Source organism: Diabrotica virgifera, chromosome 9 (genome assembly GCF_917563875.1).
Source record: "Diabrotica virgifera virgifera chromosome 9, PGI_DIABVI_V3a".
Taxonomy (NCBI): Eukaryota; Metazoa; Arthropoda; class Insecta; order Coleoptera; family Chrysomelidae; genus Diabrotica; species Diabrotica virgifera.
Genome location: NC_065451.1, coordinates 201,595,108 through 201,607,536, shown reverse-complemented (window position 1 = coordinate 201,607,536; position 12,429 = coordinate 201,595,108). Strand labels below are relative to the sequence as shown.

The window sequence follows — 12,429 nt, the reverse complement described above, 5'->3', positions numbered from 1 at the left end:
CCAAATAATGTTAAGAAAAAATCGTGGGTGCATACTTACAATTTGAGGCGGCAACAGGACGGAGAATTCGTGAGAGTCTACAAAAAAATACGACAACACTCTGACAAATTTTATTTGTATTTAAGGATGTCAATTGAGGCATTCGACTTACTTTTGAGGTTGACTGAATGCAAATTGCAAAGAACTTCAACGAATTTCAGAGAAGCTATATCAGCAGAAGAACGTCTTGTCATCACTGTGAGGTAAGTTGTATTTTACAGTTAAACGTTGAAAAAAATAAAAAAAATTATTCTTCTTCTTCTTGTATGTAGGATTTAAAAGCCTGTTTATTTTCTGTCATCTTCCTCCTGGTCTGCCGATACTTCTTCGTCCATTTGGTGACTTATCTAGTGCTTTTCGTACTATCCTTTCCTCTGCCATTCTACTGATTTGTTCCATCCACTCCTGTTTCCGTTTTGTCACCCATCCATTTATGCCTTCTACATTGCATGTAGACAAGGCGAAAATGGCGGGTTCGATATAAAAAATATTCCCATGAGATTTTTTTGCATAATCACATTCGTGAGACATCCCAGAATAAGGTTCAAGAAGTCGCCCACGTGAAAAGTGGTCCAAATTTTTTTTCTTTGCCCAAAATCTCATGGCAAAATTTTCTCCAACGAACCCACCGCTCTAATGCTCTTCTTATCTTTTTGCTTCTCTCCCTATCCAACAGACTTGCCGCTGATATTCATCGAACTATTTTCATCTCTCTTGCTTCTAGTAGTCGGCTCCTTTTTGGATGTGTCAGGTCTTGTCTCCGCCGTGTATGTCAATATAGGTCTAATTGCTGCTTTATAGATTCTTGCTTTTGTGTCTTGTCTTAGGTGTTTGTTCTTCCAGATTGTGCCATTAAGAGATTAAGAGAGAGAGAAAAAAAATTTAATCGAAAAAACATTAAAACATAATCATTTAAAATAAACATTACAACATAAGCACTAATATATTGATTTACAAGTTATGAAAAGAAGGATCTTGGGGTTGAAATGTAGATGGTCTACCATACGATTGTTGTTCCATCGAAAAGCCTGGAACATCAGTATTTGATAATGATGAGTTGCCACATTGAAGAGCTCCCACGAACAAATTTCTTTTTTCGTATTCATCCAGGATAAGGTCTTGAATTTTCCCACGAACTCTGAGCCTATTACCTGGACTTAATTCTCGCATATATGGGACTAAACTCTTGAAGAAACACAAATCTGGATCTTCCTCGGAGTTAATTTCTTTTTCCAGAAGTGCCAATTTTTTGTTTTCTATCTTAACGAGCTCATCATTAAATTTTTTGTTGCTGGCATCTCTCACCGTATGGGACAATTTACGTTTATTTGCACGGCATCTATCTGTAGATGTGTCCAAGAGACTCCCTGGAGAACTGAGATCAGTATGAGTTGAGGATGTTGAAGGTGGACTTAGGATCTCAACAAGCGTACTGTCGGACTCATAGCTAGTTTGGTCAACTGAGACCGTCAGTTCACTTAATACGCCAGTTTCTGCTGGATTTTGGTTAGCACTGTATACTTGCGATCCAATATTGGAATCTCGAAGCTCTTCAGAACCCACAATAATGTCTTTCAGGAACATCATTTGTTTGAAATATGACCATGAGCTCGTGACATTTTCGCCACCTCCAGATCCAGATTTCGGATGCGAAATGTTGCGCAGCTCCTTTGTGAAGTAGGCCCGTAGATTTTTCCATTTCCCCTTCACCGTTTTTACTGAAACAAGAACAAAGAGGTGAAATATTGCTATAGGAAATCGTTTATTTCATTTGTTAGGTTATATTTGGTTTGTTTCTTATCATATCGACTTATTAGAGGTAAAACTCACTAACTACACTTTTCAGAAAATGGAGAAAAATCAACTTGAAGGTACAAATTGTTTTTTAAATTCACGTGACTTGAATATTGGATTTTTTTAATGCAACTGCAAAGAATAAATGAAACAATATTTTAAACTCATTTCTTTAATGAATCGCCGAATAGATAATGCACACAAATAATACACAATTGTGTTCCCTAATGTATTTATTGTTTGAAAGATACCGATGCAGTACTCCAAATTGTAAGGAAAAGTCCACTAAGTGCAATAATAAATTTTAATGAGTTTTACCCTGAAACCGAAATTCACAATATTACACCCCGGATTGTAAAAAAAATTCACTAATTCACAATGATGCACTTAGTGAATTGTAACATAAATTAACTCAGCAATTAGAAGGGTTAGTGTGAGTTTTACCTATAACAGGACAATATTATTAATATAATGATTTAATCTGATGAAAAAAGTCAAACCTCACGATCTGGGCGATTCTAGTACATACATAGTTATTATTACATAGTTGGACATAAATTTTTGAGTTGTGACAGTTTTCTCTTGTTTCAGGTTTTTAGCTACTGGGGAGTCATTCAATTCTCTTGCATTACGTTTTAAAATGGGCAAGACAACTGTAGCTGAGATTATTCATGAAGCATGTACAGTGTTATGGGACACCTTGCAACCCGTTTACCTTCAAACTCCCAACAAAGAAATGTGGCAATCTGTATCTGAAAAGTACTATGAGAAATGGAATTTTCCCAACTGCATTGGAAGTATAGACGGAAAACATATCAGAGTAAAATGTCCCCCTAACAGTGGTTCCAAATATCATAATTATAAACAGTTTTTCTCTATTTTGCTGCAAGCAGTGGTAGACGCTGACAAAAAATTCATTGCTGTTGATGTTGGTACTGCCGGAAGACAAAGTGATGGAGGGAATTTTCGAACATCATCACTCTACGATTCTTTAGAAAGCGGACATCTAGATATTCCTGAGTGTAAACCTCTTCCATATACTAATATACCTGTTCCTTTTGTGCTTCTTGGTGATGAAGCATACCCCTTACTTCATTACTTAATGCGGCCTTATCCTGCCCGAAACTTAGATGACCAGAAAAGAATATTTAATTACCGACTAAGTCGCGCATGAAACAGTGTTGAATGTGCATTTGGAATTATGACTGCTAAGTGGAGACTATTACATAAAAGCATTGAGGCGAATGTGGAGAATGCCGTGCAAATGGTGAAAGCTATTTGCGTTTTGCATAACTTTGTCCTAACACTTGAAAAAACTGATTCGAACATGCCTTTCCAAGGAGAAATAATATCGAATACAAATGAAGAACAGCATAATTCCATTCATCACAGGTTCCCAACCGCTGCATTGAAAACAAGAAACATATTCTGCGATTATTTTAATGGTGTTGGTTCAGTTGAATGGCAGGAAGATTATGCTCTACCTCAGAATATCATTCGTAACAACAGTGCAAATTAATGTGTTTTTTATGTTGTTTATATTTTTTTACTAATAAAGTGATAAATTTATGAGCCTTAATATATTTACATTGTAATTTGATCTTTTTACTCCCGGGTTGCTTAAAATATTTTTCATAAAGAATTATTGTACAGTAAAAAGAAAGTGAAAATAAACTTTATAGGTACCAGAAGTGCTAACCGAAGAGCGAAAATTTAAGCATTTTAATAAATAAAAAGTATGTAATAGTATTTTTTACTAATAATTAAGTGTACTTACTATCTGATCCAACTTCGAGGGCTGCCTTTTCCCACAGTGTAGTCAATATTTTTGAATTTTTCCGTAGTGGGTCTGCTGGGTCCCAAATTGCCCTTCTTTTATAAACGGCACTTATTACGCTTTCCTCCATAATATGTAATATATTTATAGCGAGGCTACCTGGATGGATTATCAAACACGACTGATATGGGTGGATAGACGCCTGGCGGACCACCGGGTGGGTAGATGGTAGTGGGAGGCCACTGCGGCTACCGTCGTTGTATTATTCGCGGTATAAGTAGCTGGATAGTCGCCAGGCGGGTATCTACCATCCACCATCCTAGCAAACATCCTGCACTGCGGCATCGGCTTTAGAGATTTTTCATTGAAAATGGACATGTGGTATTCTTATGGCAGCAACATCTTAAAAAAAATTAAAGTGAAATTTGTGCACCCCATAAAAATTTTATGGGGGTTTTGCTCCCTTAAAACCCCCAAACTTTTGTGTACGTTCCAATTAAACTATTATTGTGGCACCATTAGTTAAACACAATGTTTTTAAAACTTTTTTGCCTCTTAGTACTTTTTCGATAAGCCAGTGTTTATCGAGATATTTTTAATATTTGTCGAATCCACCACATATTTGTATATGGTTAAGTACCTATGATATACCTACCTGTTAATAATCTGAAAATTTATTTATAATTTACATTTTTAGGTATATTTTGAAGAACAAGCCACATCTCGATAAAAGGTGACTTATCAAAAAAAGACTAAGAGGCAAAAAAGTTTTAAAAACACTGTGTTTACCTAATGGTACCACAATAACAGTTTAATTGGAACGTACACGGACATTTGGGGGGTGTAAAGGAACAGAACCCCCATAGAATTTTTATGTAAACATATTAAAAAAGAAGCCGCATCTCCATAAAAATTGGCTTATCGAGGCAAAAAAGTTTTAAAAACGTTGTGTTTAACTAATGGTACCACAATAATAAATGAATTGGAACTTACACAAAAGTTTGGGGGGGTTTGAGGGAACAAAACCCCCGTCAAATTTTTATGGGGTGGACAAATTTCACTATAATGTTGTTTTAAGATGTTCCTTCCACAAGAATCATACATGTCCATTTTCAATAAAAAATCTCCAATAGTTTTCGATATATTGAAAAAAAATCTATTTTCATTTTGTAACTTCAAAGGGCTGCAACTTTTTTTTTGTACACTTTTGTACTAAGGTAAGTTGGATTCAATCAATTTATTTTTGTCCCCGGAATGCGTGATTTAATTTATGACATACCTTTTTGAAACACCCTGTATTATTATATTTTTTGTTAAATATTTTTTTGCGTCTCATAGAGCCTCTATGCATCTAAGCATATACCCGAACTACTATACTCCATAAAACGACATTAGGTCCTAACTGCAAGACGCAAGAGTCTCGCAGGGTCAGTCTTGTTCTTGCTCAAATCTTGCACGGTCAGTCTTGGTCTTGGTCTTGCTAAAATTAGGCGGTCTTGGTCTTGGTCTTGGTCTTGCGAAAATGCAAGAACAAGACCAAGACTGCAAGACCAAGACCGATTTTGGGCAACACTAGTTACGATTTTCATACAAAATTGGTTATAACTTTGTAAATACCCTGTATAACATTACAAACCTTTATATTTTTGTGATGGAGAAGTTAACAGGATTTCGAATATAAAATAAAATATAGGGTGTTCCATTCTAAAAAACATAAGTTAGGTCTGCCGTTATCGAACACCCTGTAACATTCTAACTAATTTTGTAATGTGAAGCTGAAAGGTGGCTAAAATTTTTGTTATTAACATTAATTGCTATCTATTACTATAGCGGAGCTATTGAGCTTTACCCTACTAATCAATCACCCTGTATAATAAATTATAGCTTAATTACTATTGGTCTTAAAGAAAATTAAAAAAAAAGTTTTGTTTATTTTTTCAAAAGGTACATTTTTGTTAACTTAAGTTTTTTTTTTATAAAAAGAAAAGCTTTGGAGTTATTAGCAGATTATTATTAACTTATTAAAAACATTGATTTTTTCTATACAAAACTAATACTTTCGATAGCGAATAAATCGAAAACTATAAATTTTATCAAAAAAATGTATGAAACGTTTTTTGCTTAGAATAAACGTTTTTACCAACTTTTGTGATTAAAATTTAAGAAAATATTTGCACCTCCGAGATGGGGTGGCAACCACCCCCATAGTAAAAGCGCCTTTTGGCATGATATAGATTTTGATTTTTGGACTATCCACAACTTATTCTCAAATTTTCAAGCAAATCGATCCATTCTGTAAAAATTGCGAGGTTTTGTCCTATTTTAAGCTTCATTACTTGGACTATGTTAAACTATTTGACAAAAATCGTATAGAAACCAAACTATTACAGCGTGCTTCGCTTTGCCTTTGTATAAACGTTTCCCATCCTAATACACAATCAACTTGTTACCGATATTAAGTTATCTGTAGGTAACATCACACATCACTTTCACGTTCGTAGCTCCTTTGTCGGCAATCGGTTCGATAAAAACTCACAAACAACGGTAAACAACCCTTTGATCGAGATATTTGGCGCAATTTGTCTTTCGTCTTCCTTCACTGAATTCCATTCAATCAAATACCTTTCTATAGAAAACCATTAGGAATATGGCATCTATCTGAATTAAACAGATTTTCTCGTGCAGAAAGATACTGGAATCTTGTTTTAAATCAAAAGAAAAGAAAATGGTTATTTTTTTGCAGCAATAAAATAACAAGGATAGTTTAAATTTTATCAGGAACTACATTTTTGAAAAACCTAGCGACAGTTTAATATATAAAAAAAAATTAATAGAAAAATTCTTTATAAAAGGTATACAGGGTGTCCAGAAACTCTACCGACAAACGAAGACAAGAGATTCCTCAGATAATTTTAAGCCAATTGATCTAATCCGAAAATGCTGCCTTAAGGATCTAGAGCTATTTGAAGATGGCGTTTGGTAATAAGTTTTTTTTTAAATATCTCCAGAACGCTTCTATTTAGAAAAACGAAAATTGGTACACATATTTATCTTCCAGAGGTAAATCGACTCCATCCATTTCAAATTTCTAGTACCGGTCATAGGGGTCCGTTTTGGGTAGGGCCACAGTTATATTATCGCATAGCTTTTTTGTCTTTAATGTTTAAGCATTTGTGAGACTGGATTATTAAAATGAAAGGTATTATAGTACTAAAGGGTACTCTTACTGTAAGTCGATAGGATACACCGTTTTCTAGAAAAATCGATTTGAAAATTTTTCGTTTTTTGATTATCAAAAAAAATAAATAAAAAAAACCATTTAGAAAAACAAAAACTGGTACGTTTATTTATACTCCAGAGATGAATCGATTTCATTAATTTTGAATTTCTAGTACCGGTCATATGGGTCCGTTTTGGGTACGTCAACGGTTATTTTCTCGCATAACTTTTTGTCTTTAATTTTTAAGAATTTTTGACACTAGATTATTGAATTATGAGGTATTCCAGTACTAAAAGTTACTTTTGCCTTAAGTTGGTAAAATACACCGTTTTTTTTTTAATTTTTTTTTCAAATTCAGGAAACGAAAAATTTTTAAATCGATTTTTCTAGAAAATGGTGTGTCCTACCGATTTAAAGCAAGAGTACCTTTTAGTACTATAATTCCTCACAATTTAATAATCTAGTATCAGAAATGCTTAAAAGTTAAAGACAAAAAAGCTATGCTATAAAATAACCGATGCCCCACCCAAAACGGACGCCTATGACTGGTACTAGAAATTCACAATGGATGGAATCGATTTATATCTGGAAGATAAATAAGTGTACCAATTTTCGTTTTTCTAATTACAAGCGTTCTGGAGATATTCATGAAAAACTAATTAAAAGACGTCATCTTCAAAGAGCTCTAGCTCCCTTAGGAAGTATTTTCGGCCTAGGTGAATTTGGTTAAATTGTCTTAAAATTATCTGAGGAATCTCCTGTCCTCGTTTGTCGGTAGAGTTTCTGGATACCCTGTATTTATTTAAAAAACTCTAAAAAACATTTTCTCTCGATCTGCCGTATATGCTATTTTGTATGACCTCCAATTTATTAATATTTGTAAGATCTTGTTGCAAACGAGGTCCAGAGTGCATTATATCATTGAGACTGATTCCTGTTGAACGTTTACTGGAAGCGTCAAACACGGCCCTGCATTTTGTTGTGATACTATCCTCTTTTATTACTGCATGATGAGGAATGAGGAAGGTAATACTCTTGCTTATTTATGGTTTCTGTTTTATTCAATTTCATGTGACCTAAGTCTCCATATTCCTTCATAAATTTCCTGTACTCCTTTTCTAGGTTTCTGTCTCTTTGAAATTTCTTTTCTAAATGCAGCAGTCTCGCATATGCTTGCTGTTTTGAGTCCCGTAATAGGCATGTATTAGAATTGAAGGGTATTTTAACTTCAAATCTTCAAAACTTCAAAACCTTCGTTATCCCTTTTTACGGTTCTTTTATAATATTCTTCACACTCTTTTTCTTCTACTGTAGTAAAACATCGAAGTAAAAAACTCCTTAGTAGTTACTAGGTATAAATTAATTAAAAATCTTAAAAATACAAATAGGTAACATAAATTTGTTCAGAACGAACGTCTTCGGACCTATCAGTCCATCGTCAGTGAAATCATGGACTTGCAAAATAGCCCCAAAACCAAACAGTGGTTATAAGAATCCAATTTACATTCTTAAATCGTAAAATTGTAAAGGCTTAATCTATTACTTTTAATGGGAAATAAGCCACAATTTTACCAAAAAAATGATTTTATTAATGTTTCGACGCCCAAGTCGGGTGTCGGGAAAGCAAAGCACAGGTTATTTACATTTTTTGAGTTTGACACTTCGTGAATGTCAAACTAAATTTTAAATAAAGTATTAATAAAATGTCAATGACATCTGATAGTGAATTTAATTATTATATAAAATAAATACGATGTTCAAAAATACAATTTGAGTATATTTTGAAAGCAATACTTTATTAACAATTTTAAAAAGGTTTATACGAGTATACGGCCTCCCCTTTAATGGGAGTACCTAATGATAAATGGACTGTTCCATTTGCTATGAAATGAAAATTGTTATTAAAGTCGGTTCGCTAAACTCAGACACAACTGGCTAGTGATTTTAGTAGGTAATTTTTTGTTTTTTACCAATTTTGCCAAAATTGGCAAGATTACTAATTATTTAGTAATTATGAACTATTTAGTAATTAAAAAAAAGTGGTTATTCATTTTTTTATTTAGTAATTATTTTTTTTGCCAAATTGGTAAAATTACTGACTAAAATCACTAGCCAGTTGTGTCTGAGTTTAGCGAACCGACTATATGAAATGTTGTTTGGAATAAAAAATTTTGGTCTGATATGTGCAATTACACCCTTCTAATGGAAAAATAATATTTGAAGATTTTTCTCAAATTATGGATACCAACAACATTTTCATTTATAACTCTTTTATTTTTAATTTGGCGAAGAAAAGTTATTCTTCATAAAAAGCTTTTCATGGTCTAAAATTTATGATGCAACCATCATGTATCAAATTTTATTAATTTTTTTACGAGGTATATAAAAAATATGAATTTCGATCAAGAGTAAAGTAGGTACCTTTATAGTTCACAACATTTAAATTAGAATGATATAATTGCACATTAAAACATAATTTTTAATTCTTAACAACTTTTCATAATAGCAATTTTTACATAATATATTAGACGACAAGATGAGGCGCCTGATATATTGGCCCCCCCCCCCGCAAGCTTCATGCTGCGGGGGCCTTTGTTACGCTCCTGTTTGCTATTGTCTAAGGTACTCATTTGAGAAAATTATTGCAAATAAACTTGGTTTAAATGAAAGAAAAACAACAAACATATACAATACATATTTTGGTGGCTCAGCATGTTGTAAACCTGTTAACAGCACTGATGATGAACTTCTTATTTCGAAAACGTTCTGTAATGTGGTCTTTAAAGTGATTTTTAAATAATATACCTTTTATAAAGGATTTTATCAAATTTTTTGTGATTAGTGAGAATACTTATCATCCTAGATCTACAGATTAAGATTATCATTAGATATCGTTTGGCAATCGGAGAGGGACAGCACATTCCTTAATTACAAGCAAATAATACATACTGCATCCTGTCAACATCCTCTCCCATGAGAGATAATTTCTGTAATTAATGATGTAATAAAGTGGTGCAATATTCAATACGTTTAGGGTAGATTAATCTGCTAAGTAGCGGAGGGGTAGTACGTAATAAAAGGGAAGCATATGTAGCGCGTGTGTGCTTCCAATGTTTGGACTATTACCCGTTTTGATTTCACTTTTCGTAGCGAATTTGCTGGTCTGGATGGATCGTTAAAAAATGTGAGTGAGGTCGTTAATAATATATAGCTTGGATGATTTGCAGAAGTTTTCAGATTTTTTACACTAACAAAATATATGAGATGGAAGTTTTCTGTTAAATGCATACATTAATGTTTATTTAAGGTCAAGAAAAATAATTAACTTTACAAAACAATTATTTTTATATAAAAAACAGGAAAATGCAAAAAAAATTGTTAGCCTTCCAGCGGGGGGCGAGGATTTCAAATTGTTGTCCATCATTTACTCTTTCAAGAGTAGATTGAACAGCAGTCTCAATTTCTGCGTTCGCAATGCTTTGAATGGTGTTTCGTATTCTCTATATTCTCACGTAGTGGGCCTAGCGGAAAAAAACAAGGTCTTTAATCCGTCCCCATAAATAAAAGACTAAAAATGTTAAATCTGTTGCTATTCAATCTACTCTTGAAAGAGTAAATGCTTTCATCAAAAATGATGGGCAACAATTTGAACATTTAGGCAGTCACTAAGACTAAGTAAGTAGGTGCTTTTATTTCTTTGTTATATTTTATAGTGTTGTTTGTCTTACTGTTGTTTTAATTAATTATATACGTTTACATCTGCAAAACGTTTATTTGTTTTTTCCATAGCACACTACTTTTCCTTAACCTCGTTTACTGGTGACAGTAACAGTTATGTTTAAAATTTACACATTTCTTAAGATATCTCGAGACAGAAAAAAGGTATCGACATGCGGTTTTCGGTATTATGTTGCTAATTTGGTCTTATTTTATAATACAGGATTAAAAATGCATACTTGTATTTAATATTTTCCAAAGAAAACTATATTTCTGAAAATAATTAAATAACGCCTTCTAGCTAGCATATTACTTATTAGGCTTTTTCAAAAATAAGACACTTACATTGACGAAAAAGAGCAGTTTTCAACAAGACCAAGTATGCAAAATTCGATTTATCAGAACCGGACTTACAGCCATTTTTTCACAAGAAGGTTCCCACTCACCCCCACCTCTTATTTGCAAAGGTAGACCTAAACTTGTGAAATCAAATATGCGCAGAATTTTATGAAGAATACGATGATTGGATTTCCAGTGCCCTTTCATTAGGTAAATTATAAATATTTTTTTCTCAAAGCTGTACCATAAACGGTTCCTGAGATATGGCCGAGAGCCATTCTTATTGGGACACTTGGTACAATCAGTCAAAAAGAGACCATAAACACAATTTTGTTGACTTTAAATCACGACGTGAAGAGAAATTCTTTAATAAATATTTACTCTCCATGAATCCTACAATCAAGGATTTTTAACTGAAGAATGGCAAAACTGATGGTAATTTTTGCTAAGCCGTCTCGTTTGTTAACTATCGTCCAATAGATTTAATATCAACATATTTGGTTGGTTCTATAATCGATGCCAATATTTATCACATTGTGACACTATCACTTCACTGGTACATACTTGTAAGTCTTATAATATGTCTTTGTTGCTTACAAACCATGGCGAATCAATTATTGTTCGTAACATCTTTTTTGAAATTGGTCCATGATTGCTAGATTGCATTTTGAAACAGTGCCCCACACCCGTATTTTGTACGTCCAAATTGGCTCAAGTATAACATTGTAAGGTAGTAGTTTATTTCGCAACGACAACTGAGACTTTCTTCCTAGTTAGTAACCAATAACATTTTGTATATATTTATTTTTTTTCTTCCATATACAGGGTAAGTTTTTAATGCGGGATCGGTCGATAATTCCATTACGGTATAGAATATCGAAAAAAGTTATTTAAAAAAAATGTAGAAAATGATATTCTCCACGCTTGTAAAATATGTCCATTTCTACAGGGTGATCAATAACAGCGTGGTATATCAAACATATAATTTTTTAAATGGGACACCCTATATATTTTTTCATATTTATATTCCACTCATAATTCTTGTTCATATAATATAGGATTTTGCATTACTATACAGAGTATTTAACAAGTTGTGACCATTTTTATTTCGAAATCCCTATGAGATTAACACCCTGTATATAAAGAAGTAATTTATAAACAATAATTTGTTTTATGTAGTAAGATAAACAATATACTGTAGTTTTTAAATTAAGTCCAATTGAAATCATTGACGAATGTTTGTATACAGGGTGAACTACAAAACCAAATTACGATTTTCTTAATTTTTTTAAATGGATCACCCTATATTTTATTTTTCAAAAATATTGTATTTATTATACTCTTTCATTTTTATATAGCATTCCCTATATTATTATAATACATTCAATTTTTCTAGTAGAAATAAGTTGGTATTGAATGATAATTAAACAAAATTATTTTTATTTAATAAATAACTAACACAAAATATAAACCATAGCAATATGCAATGAATGTATCACTAAATGTGATATTGAGGAATTATCATATTTCTCTAATATACAAG

At 32.7% G+C, this 12,429-nt stretch overlaps 1 protein-coding gene across 1 annotated transcript; it reads right to left on the bottom strand.

The window, feature by feature from the left end:
* Positions 1-924: 924 nt before the first annotated feature.
* On the bottom strand, positions 925-3,873 carry LOC126892083 (uncharacterized). Its single transcript, XM_050661512.1, has 2 exons — positions 3,611-3,873; positions 925-1,757 (listed from the first exon to the last, which is right to left on the bottom strand). Exons 1-2 carry the CDS (start codon positions 3,738-3,740, stop codon positions 991-993), a joined length of 897 nt encoding a protein of 298 aa, XP_050517469.1. The 5' UTR covers positions 3,741-3,873; the 3' UTR covers positions 925-990.
* Positions 3,874-12,429: the final 8,556 nt, after the last annotated feature.